Source organism: Hyla sarda, chromosome 7, assembly GCF_029499605.1.
Source record: "Hyla sarda isolate aHylSar1 chromosome 7, aHylSar1.hap1, whole genome shotgun sequence".
In the NCBI taxonomy this organism is placed as follows: domain Eukaryota; kingdom Metazoa; phylum Chordata; class Amphibia; order Anura; family Hylidae; genus Hyla; species Hyla sarda.
The window spans coordinates 209,321,807-209,344,589 of NC_079195.1; the positions used below are offsets into that span (position 1 = coordinate 209,321,807).

The 22,783-nt window shown below is 41.7% G+C and overlaps 1 protein-coding gene across 2 annotated transcripts in view; it reads left to right on the top strand.

Annotated features, from left to right (window-relative positions):
• COL24A1 (collagen type XXIV alpha 1 chain) overlaps window positions 1–22,783 on the top strand; it is a 294,542-nt gene that overhangs the window by 45,114 nt on the left and 226,645 nt on the right. For both annotated transcript variants that reach the window (XR_008846625.1, XM_056532502.1), the window contains exons 3-4: window positions 2,585–3,891; window positions 13,366–13,419. Coding sequence is in view for 1 of the 2 variants with exons in the window: in XM_056532502.1 (XP_056388477.1) it covers window positions 2,585–3,891; window positions 13,366–13,419 (1,361 nt within the window). In the remaining variant the exon portion in view is untranslated. The remainder of the gene's footprint in view (window positions 1–2,584; window positions 3,892–13,365; window positions 13,420–22,783) is intronic.

Genomic DNA, 22,783 nt, shown 5'->3' on the forward strand with positions numbered 1-22,783 from the left:
TGTGGATGTCCCTTCAGCACTGATCTAACCCTGCTATTCTGTGGAGGAAAAAAGGTCTGAGTGTTACTATATTAAAGGGGTACTCCTGTGGAAAAAAAATAATTTTTAATCAACTGGTGCCTGAACGTTAAACAGATTTGTAAATTACTTCTATAAAAAAATCTTAATCCTTCCAGTAGTTATCAGCTGTGGGTCTATTATCTCTGTCCATGTCAGGAACTGTCCGGAGCAGGAGAAGTTTGCTTGGAGAATTTGCTCCTACTCCGGACAGTTCCTGACATGGAAAGAGGTGTCAGCAGAGAGAACTGGGGTCAGACAGAAAATAAATTCAAAAAGAAAAGAACTTCATCTGGAGCATACAACAGCTGATAAGTACTGGAAGGATTAAGATTTTTAAATAGAAGTCATTTACAAATCTGTTACACTTTCTGGCACCAGCTGATATTAAAACTTTTATATAAGGGTGTAGGTAAGGGTTAATTTAACTATCATATATTTTTATTTGACATATAAGTTACAGGTTACCAGGTATTATTGAAATATCTCCAGCCGTACGGAAGTTATGTGGGAACATACATTTGCCATTGATTTGCATGGGACTTTAAACAAAAACCCCGACCCTCACAAATGGGGGTAGTTAAGGGTTAAATTAACTATACTATATTTTTAGTGGACATATAAGTAACATTTGACCAAGTATTATCGAAATATCTCCATGGTTCAGTCCTCATGCAAACATGCCCATTTAAAGTACAGGGGGTCAGCATACGCAGGTGTTTGGCTACAGAGCTCCATATACAGCTGTGATGCATTGTGTGTTCTGACACCTTTCTATCGTAGATACAAGAACTTTGGCAGCATTTTGAGCTATTCTGTGAAATTGAACCAGAAAGGTCAGTCCTAGTTCCCCATCAAGGAGTTTTGGCCTGTAACTGGCTTTATTTTTTATACAAAGCCACAAATGACTGTAAAAATAAGTGGATATGTCAATTAAGATTACATATAATAAACAATACATTCATAAACAACCTCTTTATTATCAACTACACAACCTCAAATCATTCATTAGAGAGAGATTTTTTTATTTTATTATTGCAAAATTCCAAGAAAGGGGGGGTAGGACTTGAGACACCAGTCACTATTTCCTTTCTTTTACTATAAACACCAGGTACACTGTGTACTGTACAGGACACTTAAGAAGCTCCTGTCCTCTACATAGGCCAAGGTGTTTGACAGCTTTATCTGCATTCATTTTCTTAATGTTTTATTTCAACTAATTTTTTTGTATTTTTGGATGTCATTTGGGAGGCTTCCGAACTAATTACTAGTTTTCTATACAGTTCTGGTACAGTGTACCTCTCGTTTGGGGCAGGTGGCAGGATCACAGCTTGAAGATTATGAGAATTAGGGTTATTCAGTTTAGAAAAAAGAAGGCTTAGGGGGCGACCTAGTAACTATGTAAAAATATATCAGGGGACCGTACAGAGATCTCTCCCATGATCTATTTATACCCAGGACTGTATCTATAACAAGGGGGCATCCTCTACGTCTAGAGGAAAGAAGGTTTCTACACCAGCACAGATGGGGGTTCTTTACTGCCAAAGGAAGTGGTCTTTTCTGCCAAAGGAAGTGGTCATGGTGAACTCAATAAAATAGATCAGAATACATTTCTGGAGTTAAATAACATTACAGGTTATAGTCACTAGATTCTGGAGAAGATTGCTAATCCAGTGTATTGCAATGCAAGTCCATGTGAATTCACTCGCTTTAGTGTCATTAAATGGAGTTTCTGTAATTTGAAGCTCGGACCTTGTTGCCTGGCTTAAATGAGAGTTACATTTTTATTGGGTTGGCCTACTAACAGCACTTGAATGTTTGCTGTGGGTCTTACTACCAGGACCACCACCAATCACAGGAACGGAGGTCCCCCAAGCAATCAGTGTGACTAATAGAATAGACTGTGGGTCTATTCTCTCATTTGTATGACTTCTAATCTCCCTGAGTAATCACTGGGGAGTTTCCAAGTAGACTGATGGAATTATGCCCACAATACACTTGGCAGTCAAAAAGACAGACAAACTGGCTTCTTAGTTTAATAAATCCACAGCGTCACACTTTGAAGATAATTTGCTTGTCTTTGTAGCATTGTATGGTCGTAGATCAGAATTGAAGGAAAAAGCCCAATCATCACATATCACTGCACTGATGACCACCCTGTAGGTGTCCTGAAAACTCTAATATGGAAACTTGTAAAACTCTCAGAATGTATTTTAGGTATTTTCAACATCTTTTCTATCCGTCAAGGCTGTAGCTTTGTTGGTACATGACACAAAACAAAACTGTAGGGATAGGTAAGTTACAATACAAAAGTGGACGGGGTTTGAGCTCTTTTATGGTGCACTATATGGAAACCATACTGTAACTACAAATGCTAAGTACATTTTGCAGTAGTCAGTGTACAAAACTGCGTAGTTGTTAATTTGTATTGACATAGTCTTCTAAGTCTTCTGGACATAGTTTTCTCCTGCTCTAAATTTTAGAAGAATTTTTATTAAAATATAATTTCTTTCTGATTTTCTTGCAGACATACACACATCTCATCAGTTAGGTCGTGGAGAGAAGCAGCCTCTACTATTGTCATCAGTGACTACCAAACCATGGACATCTGCTGCCGAAGACCGCAGAGTAGAGTTAGCAGAACCAGGGGTAGTTCTGACCAGAGACACAGTCATCGAATATCCACTAGGAAATAACACTCTCTCCAAATTGGGACTTCCATTTTACCTGTTGATCAGTCTACGTTCAGACAAAGCCAACAATGCTTTCCTTTTCAGTATTAGAAATAAAAATAGGATATTCTTTGGTGTACAGTTGCTGCCAAGGAAGGTAGTGGTACACACAAGTGGCAAACAGTCAGTGTCTTTCAATTACACAGTGCAGGATGGACAGTGGCACAGCTTTGCTATTGGTGTTGGACACAAGTCTATTTCTTTGTTCGCAGAATGTGGAGAGAAATACTTTAACAAAGAAGCTGTATTCAACATACAGACACTAGCTCCCGGTAGTATATTTACTTTGGGGAGAATGACTCTTCATTCTGTTCAATTTGAAGGAGTGATATGTCAACTGGAGATTATTCCTTCAGCAGAAGCTTCTGCAAATTATTGTCTCTACGTGCGGAAGCATTGTCTTCACACCGATACTTACCGAGACTCTGGAGACTCTAGAACAGAACAATTGGTTCACCCATCTACACAAGTGCAGACTAAGAAACATGTAGAGGACAGTACCCAAAAACAGTCTATATTAGACATAGCCAAAGAACCAGATTTATTAACATCTAAAACCTCCTTCGCTCAGCTGTCCCCAAAACTCAAAAATGTCAGTTCTGCCCAGAAAGAAACATCTCGTGTCGAGGTTACTCAACGTCCAGAAACAAATATCAAATCAACAGACCATCGTGATTCAGCTGGTAACATTACCGGACATGGGTATATATCGCCAACATTGGCTTATGAAACAATGTGGTCAAAGAACAACACCATGGATAAGAAATATACGAAAGAGCAAAAGGATGGAAAGGGGGGTATCCAACGGATCTTCAACAGGACGCTGTATCAGGCCAGTAGTGACACGTATAGCCAACTTGACCTTATGGATGACCCTGATGAGAATGGTAACTATGGAACGGAGATTGACTATGGACCGGAAAATTACTATGGAACAGAAATTGACTATGGAACGGAAAATAACTATGGAACGGAAAATAATTATGGAACTGAAAACAACTATGAAGTCAACATGGAGAACTACGACTATGACTACGAGGAGATGAACATGCTTTTTGAAATGGAGGGTTTGCTTGGAGATAAAGGAGATCCTGGACCTCCAGTAAGTTGACTATTTTTATTAATAAGATGTGTTTGCAACTTAAGAAAATAGTTTTGTGACATGTGACATGACTTGCTGACATGACAGTGGGGAAGATTTATCAAAACCTGTCCAGAGGAAAAATTGCTGAGTTGCCCATAGCAACCAATTAGATCGCTTCTTTCATTGTTAACAAGGCCTCCGCAAAATGAAAGAAGCGATCTGATTGGTTGCTATGGTAACTGTGCAACTTTTCTTCTGGACAGGTTTTGATAAATCTCCCCCAGTAATTTTAGAGGAACATTATCTCTGAGGTCTTCTTTCAGAAAGAAGCAAATATTTTAACATAGTGAAGCATTTTTCATTCCAAATTTAAGAAGCTCAAGTTACAGACAGAATACGATTTGATATTGGTCGATGTCTAACAAAAAGTTTTTGTTGTGTTTTTTTTACATTTGTTACTCTGTGTACCCTACTCTCTATTCAGTTTCATTTTGTTTTAAAGACAATGGATAATGATCACCTTTTCAGGCAAGAGTTTAGAGATCTTCTATATCATCTAGCCCCTTCAAGGGGTATTCCAGGAAAAAACTTTCTTTTTTTTTTTTTATATCAACTGGCTCCAGAAAGTGAAACAGATTAGTAAATGACGTCTATTAAAAAAATCTTAATCCTTCCAGTAGTTATCAGCTGCTAAAGTTGAGTTGTTATTTTCTTTCTGACAACAGTGCTCTCTGCTGACACCTCTGGTTGTCTCAGAAACTGTCCAAAGCATTAGAGGTTTGCATTGGGGATTTGCTCCTACTCTGGACAGTTCCTGAGACAAGCAGTGGTGTCAGTAGAGAGCACTGTTGTCAGACAGAAAAGAACAACTCAACCTCAGCAACTCATAACTACTGGAAGGATTAAGATTTTTTAATAGAAGTAATTTGCAAACCTGTTTAACTTTCTGGAGCCAGTTGATATAAAAAAATAAATAAATAGGTTTTCCTGGAATACACCTTGAAGGACACGGCCATACACAGACCCATATGAAGGCTTATATTTCCATGCACAGACCCATATGAAGGCTTGTTTTTTTTTTTTTTGTGCGACCAATTGTACTTTGTAATAACTTCACTCATTTTGCCATAAAATGTATGGCAAAACCAAAAAAAACATTATTTTTGTGGGAAAATTAAAAAGAAAACCAAAAAGGTTTCATTTTCAAGCTGTACACGTTACAGTAAAAAAATGTTACCATAAATTTACATATTTTCTTTATTCTTTGGGTTAATACGATTAAAATGATACTCATGTTTACCTACTTTTCTATTATTGTACTGCTTTAAAAAAAAAAAGGAACCTTTTTTTTTTTTTTACTAAATAAGTACCGTATATACTCGAGTATAAGCCGACCCGATTATAAGCCGAGGCCCCTAATTTCAACCCAAAATCCCAGGAAAAGTTATTGACTCGAGTATAAGCCTAGGGTGGGAAATACATCATCCCCCCCTATCATCATCCAGACCCGTCATTAACATCCTCATCATCATCATCACCTGTCATCATCCCCTTGTCATCATCCCACACATCCCCCCTTCATCATCCCCTTGTCATCATCCCCACCCCCCTTGATCATCCCCTTGTAATCATCCCACACCCCCCCTTCATCATCCCCTTGTCATCATCCCCACCCCCCTTCATCATCCCACACCCCCCCTTCATCATCCCCTTGTAATCATCCCACACCCCCCTTCATCATCCCCTTGTCATCATCCATACCCCCTTCATCATCCCACACCCCCCCTTCATCATCCTCTTGTCATCATCCCACACCCCCCCTTCATCATCCTCTTGTCATCATCCGCCCTCAGTGGTCTTCAACCTGCGGACCTCCAGAGGTTTCAAAACTACAACTCCCAGCAAGCCCGGGCTGTCCGGGCTTGCTGGGAGTTGTAGTTTTGAAACCTCCGGAGGTCCGCAGGTTGAAGACCACTGCGGCCTTCGACATCATCCAGCCCCCTCTCACCCCCTTTAGTTCTGTACAGTACTCGCCTCTGCTCGGCGCTGGTCCGATGCTGCAGGGCTGTCCGGAGAAGAGGTGGTCCGGTGGGATAGTGGTTCCGGGCTGCTATCTTCACCGGGGGCGCCTCTTCTCCGCGCTTCGGGCCCAGAATAGAGGCGTTGCCTTGACAATCACGCAGAAGTACGTTGGCAATGAACGTACCTCTGCGTCGTTGTCAAGGCAACGTGACTATTCTGGGGCCGGGCCCGAAGCGCTTAGAAGAGGCCTCACCGGTGAAGATAGCAGCCCGGAACCACTATCCCACCGGACCACCTCCTCTCCGGACAGTCCTGCAGCACCGGACCAGCGCCGAGCGGAGGCGAGTACTGTACAGAACTAAAGGGGGTGAGAGGGGGCTGGATGATGTCGAAGGCCGCAGTGGTCTTCAACCTGCGGACCTCCGGAGGTTTCAAAACTACAACTCCCAGCAAGCCCGGACAGCCGATGGCTGCCCGGGCTTGCTGGGAGTTGTAATTTTGAAACCTCTGGAGGTCCGCAGGTTGAAGACCACTGCGGGTGGAGAGTTCACTCGAGTATAAGCTGAAGGGGGTGTTTTCAGCACGAAAAATCGTGCTGAAAAACTCGGCTTATACTCGAGTATATACGTATATACGGTATGTTAAAAATTGTCCTATTTAGACCACCTATAACTTTCTCATTTTTCCGTATACAGGGCTGTATGAGGGCTCATTTTTTGAGCTGTTATCTTTTAGTTTTTATTGGTACCACTTTAGCGTATATTTGACTGTTTATTAGTATTTTTTATAATTTTTTTCTTATATGTGATGTGACAAAAAAGCAGTACATTTGTACTATTCTTTGCAATCTTTAGATTGCAGACACGGCTCAGTGCTATGCATATGCATATCTTCCTGAATATGATTTTAAAATGATAACTTCTATGATAATAAATAAGCCCCCAGTCAACACAACATGCATAATGAGTGGCAATGTTTTCCTAGTTAAATCACTGATTTAAAGGGGTCTTACCATCTGAGATGTTATGTCGGCGAGGAAACGGAATAGATAGGGACAAGGAGCATTCCCTTTATGAATAATTAGGTAAGATTAAAGATAAGCCTCTAGCAAAAATTACATAATTTTCTCCTGCCAGTACTCATTAAAAATTCCCTTGATTTCTTATCTACACAAATGTCTTAGCACCCCCTGTTAGCTCATTCTGTGCATTCAGCATTCTCTGATATGGTTAAAAAAAAAAAAAAAAAAAAAAAAAAGATGCAATGCAGCAGGGTGTGTCTGTCGACACTGTGTCGACAGATCTCAAGCAGCAGCCAGACAAATTCTGAATGCGGTTGTAGATAAGATGGTGAAGAAAACATGTTTACTGTTATTAAAGGTGTATTCCGGTGAAAAACAATTGTTTTCATATCAACTGGCTCCAGAAGATTAAAGGAAAAAAAAAAAAGGTTGAAGGAAAAAAATCTTAATCCTACCAGTACTTATCAGCTGCTGAAGTTGAGTTATTTTCTGTCTGACCACAGTGCTCTCTTCTGACACCTCTGTCTGTCTCAGGAACTGTCCAGACTAGGAGCAAATCCCCAAAGCAAACCTCTCCTGCTCTGGACAGTTCCTGAGACAGACAGAGGTGTCAGCACTGTGGTCAGACAGAAAAGAACAACTCTACATCAGCAGCTGATTAGTACTGTTAGGATTAAGATTTTTTTAATAGAAGTAATTTACAAATCTGTTTAACTTTCTGGAGCCAGTTGATATGGAAAATATTTTTTATTTTTATTGGAATACCCCTTAAATGGGCACTGTCACATACAAAAACTCTTGATATGTTGTAAAGCATGTATAACCAATAGGTTTTGCCATTGCTTTCATTAGAAAATGTTCAGTATTTCATACAGAAAAAGCCAGTCAAACAACTGCCCCCCTGCCTGCTTGGACACATACTAGTCCTGCTGTGTCCATGCGTCATCACCTATGTCATGGACACACTTCCTTGATTGACAACTGTGAGCGCAGGGCTCATAGCTGGATGAAAAATCCTCCCTCTGTGAGCTTGTGTCCCGCTACTGTCAGTGAGGACAAGCTGGGAGTTGTAGTTTTGCTAATACTAGGGGAGATGTGAGCAGACAGCATACTGAGGGAGGGGGCGGAGACCTGCACAGTGAGGCCACACCCCCTCCCTGTGAGAGGAATTCAGACTAGTGAGCTAAATTAAAAGTGTAATAAAAATATAAAGGTGCTAGACACATAAAAATTAGATGTACATGGACAGGATTGGGTACTGAGTGATATATTTAAAAAAAAATGTTTTTTGTTGGATCTGACAAGTGGATTTACAGCGTATTTTTGCTGCAGATCCGCCGCTGAACGACCTCTGTATGCTGCCTTTACATGTGCCTGCTCAGAGCGGCAATATGCCACTACGTGCAGACACACTGAAGCGATGTGTGAGTCGCCGTGCATGCGCGGTGTACTCTCACACATCGCGGCCGCTCCCCTGCTGTATGAGCTAGGCCGAGAGCTGCCGCGATGTGCGAGTATACTGCGCATGCACGCGGCGACTCGCACATCGCAGTGTGTCTGCTCGTCTGAACGTACCCTAAGGGTCTATTCACACGTACAGTATTCTGCGCAGATTTCAATGTAAACTGAATGACTGAACACAGCTTCAAATCCTGCGCATCAAATATGCGCAGAATACTGTCCGTGTGAATAGACCCTTAAAGCATCTGAAAGACAATGGGGGAGATTTATCAAAACCTGTCCAGAGGAAAAGTTATCCAGTTACCCATAGCAACCAATCAGATCGCTTCTTTCATTTTTAGCAAGGTCTCTGCAAAATGAAAGAAGCGAGCTGATTGGTTGCTATGGGCAACTGAGCAACTTTTCCTCTGGACAGGTTTTGAAAAATCTCCCCCAATTTTTCTATTTGCTTTATGAATCTTTGCTTTAACACTGTGTGTGTGTTTTTTCTGTAGTTATTGTATCCTGTGCAATGTTTTATATTTTTTTGGAAAATGCCACTCTTGTGAATGTGATGTGTCTGGTATTGCAGCTCAGATCCCTGCAAATAAACAGGCAATACCAGACACCGTCCATGGGCAAGAGTGGTGCTGCTTCTCGAAAACATTCTGCTTCTTTTCGCTGATCACATAAATTCAAAGGGAACCTCTCCCCAAATGTTTTCCCATAAAAATTCTCAAACCGTGTTACGGGCCAATACACAATCATTCCTAATGTGTCCATGGTATATTAGGGCCTAAACTAGTCACAGCAGTTTACCAGTGATCACAGGCAAACAGCCACGAATAGTTTTGGCCCCGATGACTACTTGCTAGTAGAGATGAGCGAACTTACAGACTTTTCCTGCGTAAATTAGTTCAGCTTTCCGGTGCTCCGGTGGGCTGGAAAAGGTGGATAAATTCCTAGGAAAGAGTCTCCTAGGACTGTATCCACCTTTTCCAGCCCACCGGAGCACCGGAAAGCTGAACTAATTTATGCAGGAAAAGACATCAACTGCCGAGCCGAGAAGTTTGTGACGAATCAAATTTACTGTAAGTTCGCTCATCTCTACTTGCTAGTAATTTGCAAAGTGCAGGCAACTACATGAAAACTGTTTTTTAATGGATTGCACCAATAGCCAGATAGAAAATGGACATGTTAAAGGGGTACTCCGGTGGAATTATTATTATTTTTTTTTTTTATCAACTTTTGCCAGATAGTTAAACAGATTTGTAAATTACTTCTATTAAAAAATCTTAATCCTTCCAATACTTATAAGCTGCTGAATACTACAGAGGAAATTCTTCTTTTTTTTTTTTTTTTTTTTTTTTTTTTTTTTTTTTTTTTTTTGGAACACAGTGCTCTCTGCTGACATCTCTGTCCATTTTAAGAACTGTCCAGAGTAGGAGAAAATCCCCATAGCCAACATATGCTGCTCTGGGCAGTCCCTAAAATGGACAGAGATGTCAGCAGAGAGCACTGTGGTCATGATGTCAGCAGAGAGCTCTGTGTTCAAAAAGAAAAGAATTTCCTCTGTAGTATTCAGCAGCTAATAAGTACTAGAAGGATTAGGATTTTCTAATAGAAGTAATTTACAAATCTGTTTAACTTTCTGGCACCAGTAGATTTAAAAAAATAAAAAACAAAGTTTTACACCGGAGTACCCCTTTAAAAGAGTGATTATTTATTGGCATATCAGTTTTATAGGGTAAAATCTGGTGGCAGATTTCCTTTACAGTCATAAACAGTATAATTTGGCTTAAAGGGGTACTCGGCTGCTTAGTAATTGGAACAAACTGTGCTGGAGCTGGGAGCTTGTGACGCCATAACCCCGCCCCCTCATGACATCACGATCCGCCCCCTCAATGCAAGTCTATGGGAGGGGGCGTGACAGCCGCCACGCCCCCTCCCATAGACTTGCATTAAGGGGGCGGGGAGTGATGTCATGAGGGGGCAGGACTATGACATCACAAGTTTTTTCCAAACACTGAGCAGCGGAGTATCCCTTTAATTAAGAAGGTAAAATTAAACACTAATTTGGACACTGGATTTTTGCCTATTTATCATCAGCACCTTTTTTTTTAGCACGTAAACCATGTCCCATTGACTTTAATAGGAAAAACCTTTTCTGTGCCACGCTGAAAAATTCCAACATTTTTGTGATCTGCCTATAACCAAAACTGTCTGGTTTCGCAATAAGAACTAATCACAGCTCAGCTTTCATATCTTAAATAACTCTGGTAAAGTGAATGCTGAACTGTGATTGGTTCTTATCACATCAATAAATCTGGCCAATGTTTTTAAAGCAACAATGTTGATTTTTAAAGCCTAAACTGAAGAATGTTTCATTTTTCAGATTCACCGCTAATTTCTTCTGCATGTAATCCACTTCAAAATCAGCTTTCAAATTTCAGATGCGGATTCCGTGCAGATTTTGAGGCTAATTTTTTCACTGCTCTATTTACCATTTGAATATGCCCTTTCTCTTCATACCCATTTGGGGAGAATTTATAATTTGCTCAGTTTCTTGTGGTATGCATATGTTGCTAATAGACTGTGTTTTCCCTGTGTGTGATTTATCATTATTCGGACACTTTGTCTATTTCATGGCCTCTAGCACATAAATCATATGATACATCGTCCCCTGATATAAAGGGATACTACGGAGGGGGGAAATTTTATGTTTTTAAAGCAACTGCTACCAAAAAAGGGTACTCCGGTGAAAATATAATATTTTTTTTTAATCAACTGGTGCCGGAAAGTTAAAGGGGTACTCCGGCCCCTCCATAGGCTTGCATTGAGGGGGCGGAGGATGACGTCACCACGAGGGCGGAGCCGTGACGTCACTATGCTCCGTCCACTTGATCGCCAGTAATCAGACCCGGAGCGAGCACAGGGAAGATCACGGGGGTCCCCAGCGGCGGGACCCCCGCGATCAGGCATCTTATCCCCTATCCTTTGGCCATCTTATCCCCTATCCTTTGGCCATCTTATCCCCTATCCTTTGGGCATCTTATCCCCTATCCTTTGGGCATCTTATCCCCTATCCTTTTCTGGCATCAGTTGATTTAAAAAAAAAAAAAAAAAAGTTTTTCACCGGAGTACCCCTTTAAACAAATTAGTAAATTACTTCTATTTAAAAATCTTAATCCTTCCAGTAATTATCAGCTGCTGTATGCTCCAGAGGAATTGATGTAGTTCTTTCCAGTCTGACCACAGTGCTCTTTGCTGCCACCTCTGACCGTGTCAGGAACTGTCCTGAGCAGGAGTGGTTTGTTATGGGATTTGCTTTTGTTCCGGACAGTTCCTGACACAGACAGAAGTGGCAGCAGAGAGCACTGTGTTCAGACTGGAAAGAACTACACAACTTCCTCTGTAGTATACAGCAGCTGATTAGTACTGGAAGGATTAAGGTTTTTAAACAAAAGTAATTTACAAATCTGTATAACTTTCCAGCACCAGTTGAAATTTATTTATTTTTTACCAGGGGAGTACTCCTTTTAAAGGGGTACTCCGGTGAAAACCTTTTTCTTTTAAATCAACTGGCTTCGGAAAGTTAAACAGATTTGTAAATTACTTCTATTAAAAAATCTTAATCCTTCCTGTACTTATTAGCTGCTGAATACTACAGAGGAAATTATTTTCTTTTTGGAATGCTCTCTGATGACATCACAAGCACGGTGCTCTCTGCTGATGTTATTATAATAATAATATTAAGTATTTATTTATTTATTGTTGTCCTTAGTGGGATTTGAACCCAAGGCCTCAGCACTGCAAGGCAGCAGTGCTAACCACTAAGCCACCATGCTGCCCTTAGCATACATCTGCTATGCACGGTTGCTAAAATGGACAGAGGTGTCAGCAGAGAGCACTGTGCTCGTGATGTCATCACTGTTCCAAAAAGAAAGGAATTTCCTCTGTAGCATTCAGCAGCTAATAAGTACTGGAAGGATTAAGATTTTTTTGATAGAAGTAATTTACAAATATGTTTAACTTTCTGGCACCAGTTGATTTAAAAGAAAAAAGGTTTTCACCGGAGTACCCCTTTAAGTAGTCTAGGATCCTCCTTCTGGCAAAAAAATGTTTTTCCTTCGGAGTACCCCTCAAGTCAAGAGACAATGTATCATATGGTTTATGTGCTAGTGGCCAATTTAAACATCTGTATAACTTTCTGTCTCCAGTTAATTTGAAGACAAAAAAATATATATAAATATAAACAAATACATAATATATGCCTGAATCAGTGAGAAGTAGTTTGCACAATGGAAAATCAGGTCCCAGAGTGCCCTGGGGAAGGCAGCAGGAGTGTTAAACAGGCCTCAGGACGTATTCCAGACACACCTTCTTGGCTGTCATAAAACGCAATTACATAAAAGTTGAGTTCTATCTACATCATCAAAGTCTGGAGAACAACGAATGTCAATCAGATCCTAAAGCCAAAGCAGCCATCTCAATACGGCTCGGAGGGGATCAAGGATGGACTGTCACATTTCAAAGGATTTGTAAAAAAAAAAAAAAAAAAAGGCGCAGAACCAGGTGTTAACCACTAGCTATACGGATACAGAAAACTTCTTGTACACAGAATGCACAACGCCTGGTTGACACTGTATTACTGCGAGAGATAGGCCACTATACACAAGGGTAGAATTCTCGCCTTTGAGGACCATTCACACTGTGACCATTTATTATTTCAGGGGAAAAAAATTGTAAATAATGGAAGACCACCATTTCCTTATGGAAATAACAGACATTCCATTGGCCTCAATGAGAATCTGTGTGTTGGGAGCGCCATTAAATGCTTGGATTCTTTTCAGCTGAAAGTCGGAGCTTTAAGCCCGGCCGCCCTGTGATCTTACAGCAGGGTTAGAAGGTGTTGATAATTGATAGTTTGGGATTTAGAGTCTCAGACACTGGAGCTTAGTCATTCTTAGACTTTCAGTAAAATACTTGTGTGTTTTCTGTGTCTTCAGGGTCCTCCAGGTCCTCCCGGTTTACCAGGTCCCCCAGGGAAAAGAGGTCCAAGGGTGAGTAACTGGCATATCACGTTTCACATCTGTTTTTTCCATTCACAACCTGATAATAGATCGCATTTAGTTTTTATCCATGGTTAACAAGAAGGTCTTAGAAATATTTTAGTAGAGAAGGTTTTCTTTTAAATGTTGGAATGTATGACTTGACGGAAGCTGTAAGTTCTATCTGTGTGGACCTGGATCATAGAGATCATACAGGAACATCTGTAGAGAAACAATGGGAATGTACAGGCAGTGTTATCCAACCAGGGTGCCTCCAGCTATTGCAAAACTACAACTATAGTTAAAGTTTTGCAACAGCTGGAGGCACTCTTGTTGGGAAACACTGGTTTAGAGAGATGATGCTGGAATTGTAGAGAAATAACGGGATTGTTTAGCAGGATCTCATTTGTAAGAACATACAATATTTTATTCCCATTAATGCTTACAATGCAATTTGTTTTATTTGTAAAGTAACACACAATAAAAAATAGAAAAAGGGGTTCTCGACCATAAAGTGATTTTAGTACGTACCTGCCAGTCAGTAATAGACATGCTTAGGAAGGATCTGCGCTTGTCTTGGACATAAATTGGACATGGCTATGTTGTGGGATTACCTTAACACTGTGGTTAGCTTTTTGTGAACTGGATATTTCCTGTTGGATTTCATTCTCAAACTACAAGTCCCATAGTTCCATGGTATGTAAGTGTGAGGTCAGTTTCCTCACTCCCACACATCAGCCACCCCACCCATTGAAACACACATGAGCTTCATTCCATTGAAAAGACCAGTGTTTTCTAACCTGGGTGCCTACAGCTGTTGCAAAATTATCCCTCTCCCACCCAGCGGTCACTCCACCCATTGAAGCAGGACAGGCTTCCTCTGATCACCTGACTAGTGATGTCAGGTCTCGACGCACTGCAACCTGGGAAAACTCAAGACCTGAGTCATTTTGTATACTGTTATAAATAAATATTGGGGCGATAATCACAGAAGAATTGTAAGACCCCCATCACACACAGACACTATATTAGGAACTACACTAACTTTACGACCCCTGTAGCATAGTCAAATAAAGAAAAAAATCCTGGAATTCCCCTTTAATAGGGCCCCTCATTCTTTTGTTTGTTAACACTACAGTTAAGCGAAGCTCCAGTAAGATTCACCAAAGCTGAATCAAATGAATCGTCCATCAACTTTTTTTTTTTTTTCTACCTTGCGAGTGTTCCGATTTCTTGGAGAAGTCTTGAATGTGACAGTAAAGAGTCTCATTCCAAACTTCAGCACACTTGGAGAGAGAAATTACTTTTATGAGACAAAATAAATCGACGGCCAATTTATAAGATTCGGGTTTGGTTTAGGTGAGTCTCTCAACTCAAGCCACCTTCCTTCAAGATTGGCACCGATCTGGTAGATATGTAGTATTGGCCATGGTCCTTGGACAGCAGCAGAAAGGGTATAGCCAATGGGTGAGGATAATTTTTTGCAAGTCTGACCCTGAATCTGCAGCAAAATCCACCAGAAAATCCACACCAAATCATGTAATTTTGGCACGGGGTAAAATCCCAAACACAAGAAATGATCAGATAATTGACAGATGATCATTTATGAGTTGGACGTGGTCTTTTTCAGCTTTTCAAAATTGGTAACCGGTCATTAATATTAGATCAATGGAAATCTGACTCCTGGCACCCCTGCTGATTGTTTGAAGGGGCCATTGTCAAGTGAGCGGGACAACACTGCAGTTGAAGAGGCTGTGGTTCTCAAGGGTGCTGGGATCCAGGCCCCCGCCAATATAATATTGATAATATATTTGAAAGATATGTTATCAGTTTGGGAAAGCCCCATTAAAAGAATCTGACTGCTATTTCACCAACACTAATATATTGGGTTAAAGTTTAATGTGGAAGGAGTCTGTAAAATACTATAAAGCAGTTATTTATAATAAATTATTTTGCATATAAACTTTTCTATCAATTGGGGTTTATACACAGATTTTGTAAAAGTAGCATGTTATGATGGGTGCATTGGTGCATTGTTAAAATGTACCTGTCATTAGGAAAACTTGTTATATAATGTAGATAATATAATTATATGTATATTTGTAATATACATTGGTTAAAAAATGTGTATATTTCTGGGTAAAAATATTGTCCCTTCAGTTATTGCCCATGTGTTTCTGTGAGGAGACCAAATACAGGAAGTGAGGGCAGGACAAGCAGGGCTCCTCACAGGCTCCTGGCTTGTCAATCATCCTGCTATGTGTGCCAGAGGCATGTCACAGAGCCTCAGTGCACACAGCCCCGCTTGTCCTCAGTGTACAGAACCCCGCTTGTCCTCAGTGTACAGAGCCCCGCTTGTCCTCAGTGTACAGAGCGCTGCTTGTCCTCAGTGTACAGAGCACTTCTTGTCCTCAGTGTGCAGAACCCTGCTTGTCCTCAGTGTGCAGAGCCCTGCTTGTAATCACTGTACAGAGCCCTGCTTGTCCTCAGTGTACAGAGCACTTCTTGTCCTCCATGTACAGAGCCCTGCTTGTCCTCCATGTACAGAGCCCTGCTTGTCCTCAGTGTACAGAGCCCTGCTTGTCCTCGGTGTACAGAGCCCTGCTTGTCCTCGGTGTACAGAGCCCTGCTTGTCCTCGGTGTGCAGAGCCCTGCTTGTCCTCGGTGTGCAGAACCCTGCTTGTCCTCGGTGTGCAGAACCCTGCTTGTCCTCGGTGTGCAGAGCCCTGCTTGTCCTCAGTGTGCAGAGCCCTGCTTGTCCTCAGTGTGCAGAGCCCTGCTTGTCCTCAGTGTGCAGAGCCCTGCTTGTCCTCAGTGTGCAGAGCCCCGCTTGTCCTCAGTGTGCAGAGCCCCGCTTGTCCTCAGTGTGCAGAGCCCCGCTTGTCCTCAGTGTACAGAGCCCCGCTTGTCCTCAGTGTACAGAGCCCCGCTTGTCCTCACTGTACAGAGCCCTGCTTGTCCACCCTCACTTCCTGTACTTGGTCTCCTCAAAGAGACACACAGGCAATAGCTGCAGGGACAAAAAATATATAAATTTTTTAACCAATGTATATCACAAATAAACATAACGTTTTTATCTAAAATATTTTTGCTAATAACAGGTAAATTTTAGGTTTATCTCCCCTTCTTGCAATTTCTTTATTCCTCTGGACACATTTTGAGTGTTTGTACTGACTTAGGCATGGCTATATTTACCATTAGGCACCTGTGGGCCTGTGCCTAGGGCGGCAATAATGAGGGTTGGCAGCACTTTAGTGAGCAAAATAATAAATACTTTGATGTAGCTGCTGTCGTTATGCTGTGACCCGGAGAAGAAAATCCATCTTTGGTTGAATCCATATGGATGGATTAATGATTAATTTCACTAAGGGGTGTATTCCATCCCAATAAATAAGGCAGCACAAGCTGTAAATACAACCCTGGATACAGCATTAATGAGACTTGAGTTTCTTTGAGCCACCAGATTAAAGTCTCCTGAGGGCCCAACCTTATTTTCACCGATCAAGTACACATATACAGTAGTCCCTCATAAACGATATTAGTTGGTTCCAGGATGGCCATTGTATGTTGAGACCAGAACTCAATGGAAACCTGGTAAATGGTTTTGAAGTCCCAAAATGTCATCCAAAAATAGGACAAGTAAGGATTAAAGAAACATAAGTAGATGACTAATACAGATAAAGCAAATCCTTAAAGAGTACCTGTCGTCAAAAAAAAATGTTTTTATATAATGTAGATAATACCATTATATGTAATTTGTAATATTCATTGTTTAAAAACTGTGTATATTTTTAGGTGAAAAAATGCTGTTCCTGCAGCTATTGCCTGTGTGTCTCTATGAGGAGACCAAATACAGGAAGTGAGGGTAGGACAAGCAGGGCTCTGTGCAGACTCCTGGCTTGTCAATCCTCATGTATGAGCCAGGAGCATGTTATAGAGCCTCGGTGCACATTGTCCTGCTTGTCCTCAGTGTACAGAGCCCTGCTTGTCCACCCGCACATCCTGTATTTGGACTCCTAATAGAGACACACAGGCAATAGCTGCAGGGCCAAAAATATGCATATTTTTTAACCAATGTATATTACAAATATACATATAATGGTATTATCTACATTATCTAAAAAGTTTTTGTTGACGATAGGTACACTTTAAATATAGAAGTAATAAAGATCTGCTGGGAGCTGTAATCACTGTCTATGTAGAGGACAGGAGCTTCTTCAAGGTCCTGTACAGTACACACAGTGTCCTAAAAAAGTAACATGGAGCCGCCCCAACCTGGCGTCCAAAGGAGCAGCTAACCCACCTGGAGCAACAGCCTCATGGAGGCGTCAGGCACCGCATGGTGAGTCTGAGAGACTCTCTTCTTTCCCCTGCACTCCTGTTTGGTGAGGAAGGAGTGAGGGTGTAGGGATTGGTTGGGGGTGGGGGTGGCGACAGAGACAGCTACCAGATAATCCGAGTCTGCCTGTACTAACAGAGGAGAGAGGAAGGGGGGAGGGGCTGCCAGCAATGGGGCCTGTGAAGAGGAGGCAGAGCGCAAGCTGTAATAAGCAGAGGAGTAAAGGCCTGTGTGAATAGTGCCGCAGATCTGAGGAAAACCCCGGCGGGCCCCTTACCGCTGCTCTTCTCCTTGTACTATAGGGAGGAGCTACCAGACAGACAGTCAGTGCATGCACCTCAGTAACACAGGGGTTTTACCCGTGATTGGTTAGTTCTTCCAGCCATAGACATGTTTCGTAGATCTGGACTCACTGTAGCATTGTATGTTGAGTCTGGTTTTAAGCTACAATGGTCCAGAAAAGACCATTGTATGTTGGAAATATTGTATGTTGAGGCCATTGTAAGTTGAGGGATCGCTGTATGTTCAGTTGCATCATAAACAAACACTGGGCCTCTTTAGAGTTTGCAATCTAATTTTAGATATGTTGCCATATATATAATCTGCAATTTGGGACCAATTTGACCGAATTTAACCTGTGGCCTCCTCAGTACTTTGGTGGGTGGGTGGGGGGATTATATATACTTGCACAATTCCTTCTTAATCTTTTCTTCCTCGTTTTTAGACCTTTTCAATGGATACACCCATTTACTGGCTCCCAGAGTGCCTTTCAGATCCTAAATATAAAATATTTGTTTCCGCCCTGTCTTTTATGTGTAGTCTAGATATAATTTTGGCTTAGTATAGTACACTATGTTTTATTATAACTCGCACCCGGAAGCCAAGCAGGCCGTGTGTGTATATTTGGTGTGTGATTAAGTGTGCATCTTTACTGTAATTTTAACTACTCGGTTTTTATATTTTTGGGAATGGTTGTAAACGTGCCCAAAAGCCTTGAATCATCCTTGACCTCAACCTTGGTTCAATGCGTTTGATGTAAATGTCTTCACAAGTAGATAAAGTAGTGACTGAAACAAAAAAAACTAAAAATAATAGCATTTTTGGCTGGACCGTGCAAAAACTCAATGTGACTGAACATAGTAAACCATGGAGTACATAGTAAACCAACAACTGAAAGAATCCAGATGACTGCATCAAAACTATAGAAATAAAATATAGTATATATCAGGGCTTGACAAATTTGTTTTGGATCTAGGAGCCAGCTAAAATTTTAGGAGCAAGGATTTTTTTTAAACTATTTTTTTTTTAGATTTTTTTTCTTAATTATTATTATTTGGAAAAGAGGGTGATTTAAATTTTTATTAGGGTGTTGAAATATATATATACAGTATTTATTTTTTTAATCCTTTTATAATCAAGTATGTAATTGTTCAAATAGGTCAATGATCTATGAGATTGTCAGTCTATTGCTACAGCCTACCTTAGACAGGCATTTGCATCAATTGCTGACTCCCACCCTGCACAGAGGCCTAGTACTGACCTTGGGCTGGCCTAAGAACTGAACATCCCCCCTGCGACCGCCAGCTATAAGCACCATACCTGTGTAAATGCAATTGCGGCATTTAAACAGTAAAATGACGGACATTCCTGGAAATGTCTGTCATTACTGGCAGATCTCAACTGCATATAGCAGCTGGTACCTGCTGGGTATGACGCATGTGCGTCATGGGTCGGAAAGGGGATTACCCTGCAGTAGTATGCTGCGACTCAGTGAGATAGGGCCAGTCATTCTGACAACAGGAAAGGCTCCAGTACCAAGCCCACCAGCTCACCTGGCCATACCATGGAAATAGCGGCTGCCTCCGCACCATTCTGACCCTCCCCCCCCTTGCTTCCAGTCTTTGCCGCTCACTCTGACCCTCATTCAGTGAACAGCCAATGAACGACTGAGCCTGAGCCTTTTTATTGGATGATGCACGCAACGTACGATACCTGCTGTTAGGCTGAATCCCAAGAAAAGAATTAAAGGATGGGCAGAGTCATCCATGTTGAAAGCGGCAAGGTCATCATGGTTCTCGGGCAGCTGCATGCACACAGGTCACAGGACGGACAAACAACCAGGTGCCAGGAAGAAATTCCACCCTGGCGCCTGGAATTTGTAGAGCCCTGGTTTATATCATGATAATATCCATCTATATCAGTGTTTCCCAACCAGTTTGGGACAGCCCTTGGCTGTCCAGGCATGCTGGAAATTGTAGTTTTGCAACACCTAGAGGCAAACTGGTTGGAAAACAATGTTTTTGTCTTAAATAGGATCTCTAGCTTCTCCTGACCTGTCTAAGTAAATACTCATGTCTCTTATGAAATAACAATCCTGGAACATCTTTTCTTATAGTGATGTGTTGTGCCGTTCCTCTGTTATTCTTACAAAAAATTTATGAATAAATAGCCTACTGGGTGTTACCAGCTGGGGGCATGTCCCTGGCAGTTATAGCATTGATTGGAAAGTGAAGCGACGTGTCCCCACCCAGTTGGCACTTTAGTCATACATTTCTAGACAGAATTACAGAGGAACGACACAATACAAAGCTATAAGAAAAGATGCTTCAGAACTGACATTACATGGGGAATACAAGTTTTTAAATGAACAAGTAAAGAGGTTGTCAAGGGTCCTATATAAAGGGAAGTTCTAGGCTGTAAAAAAAAAAAACAAAAAAAAAAAACTATATATATCTATTGGACTAAAGTCTGCCACTTACCCGATTCCACCACCAGCCTATGGCCAAATGAACAGGGATGGGTGAAACTCCTGTCCAAACATCAGTCGATCAGCCCACAATGTCTCGTTGATCAATTGATCGAGTCGTTTTGATCTGCCAAAAAGTCATCGACTGCAGATCGCTCATCTCCCATAGTAATAGAAGATGTGCGACCAGCGGCTTATTGACGCAAAGGGACGCATGAACAATCCAGAGATCATTTGTGCAGCCCTCCCAACGCTCAAGACATGTGAGAGGCTACATAAGTGAGCGCCGATCAACAAGATCAACACTAGTTTATACGATAGATCAGGCCTTCCAATACTACCTACCTTAAATCCTTGGAAAAACAGCATCTCTTTCTCTCTGTCTCACGAAGATTGGCATATCCATACATTACATAAGTGGGCCATTGATTGTAATGAGCACAATGTAATGTGACATTTCCCTTATGATGACCCGCCAGGGGGATTGAACACTTGCCGCCAGCTTTCCTTGCAGATTATTGTTAACCACCCTTGGTCCCAGGAGCGGGGCATTCTACTTTCAGGAAGCTTCTAACAAAAATGGGTTAAAAGCAGACAGTTCTTTAATATGCATGTGGTTCCCCATGGGCTTCAAAAAGATCAAGGCCTGATGTTAGGAGATAAGGTCTAGCTTACATTTGGCATTCCACTTTTTCCCAAAGGAGATTAATGAGGTTGAGGTCAGGGCACTGTGAAGGTTAAATAAGTTCTTGTACACCAAAAGGTCCAGATTCCACCATGACAAAAAAAGTCCCCAGACCATTACCTCCACCACTAAGCCTCATGTAACACAATGTATGTGAGCAAAATTATTCCCGTTTGCAGCCTTCAAACCTAGATTTTTCCATCAGACTTTTGAATGATGAAGTGTGAATCTAATGGGGTGGGATGCTTCCAGAGGTAATATGGAATTTACTAAATACTGGATGTTCTTTATCAACTTGTGATCCTGTCCTGTGAGATCGAGTGTCCTATCACGTCACAGTCCAGTAACAACTGACTAGCAAAGCCCCAGCATGACAGCAATGTGACTGACACCACCCATACACATTAGGTTTGTGTTTTGGTGGGACTGGTTGGCCTCCTAACTTTATGTTTCGGTGTATGGAGGCCTCCGGACTTTATCCCTGATGGCAGAAAAGAGGATAGCGGAGGGCAAGGATCAGGCAATTGGATTCCACCATGATAAATTGTTTACTGCAATAACTTGGGTAATAGGGCCTTTGCTGAGGCATAAGACATGTTTGTACCTCTTAAATAAGAACCCGTCATATGGCGCTAGAGATTTATAAAGGTTTTTTCCCTCTATTTTACAAGCATCGAGCCAGGAAAACATGGTAGGGAACTTCAGCTTTGGATTTATAACAGGCTACAGGGGGTCTACACTAATGACAGGTTCCCTTAAAAAAGAATGTATTGCCTCAATTTTTTTTTATTTATTACAGTCAGATACAGAAACTTTTTTTTTCTAATCTTTCTATTTTCTGACTGTAATAAAAAATATTTATGATTTCATTTTTTTGTATATTATTATTCGAGCAACCATCTTGCATGAGCTGTTTTAAACAATATTTAGATATATGCTTTACAACAAGCCCCATAGACATAAAAATAGATATGAACTGACCCATTTACATAATTGGGAAACCTTTCTGGGCATGTTCTGTGACCATTAAATATGTTATTGTCATGATGCCGGCTGGCAGGTAGTGGATCCTCTGCGCCAGAGAGGGATTGGCGAGGACCGCGCTAGTGGACCGGTTCTAAGTCACTACTGGTTTTCACCAGAGCCCGCCGCAAAGCGGGATGGTCTTGCTGCGGCGGTAGTGACCAGGTCGTATCCACTAGCAACGGCTCACCTCTCTGACTGCTGATGATAGGCGAGGTACAAGGGAGTAGACAGAAGCAAGGTCGGACATAGCAGAAGGTCGGGGGCAGGCGGCAAGGTTCGTAGTCAGGGTGGATAGCAGAAGTTCTGGTACACAGGCTTTAGACACACAAAACGCTTTCACTAGGCACAAGGGCAACAAGATCCGGCAAGGGAGTGCATGGGAGGAGGTCAGATATAGTCAGGGACCAGGTGGAAGCCAATTAAGCTAATTGGGCCAGGCACCAATCATTGGTGCACTGGCCCTTTAAGTCTCAGGGAGCTGGCGCGCGCGCGCCCTAGAGAGCGGAGCCGCGCGCGCCAGCACATGACAGCAGGGGACGGGAACGGGTAAGTGACCTGGGATGCGACTCGCGAGCGGGCG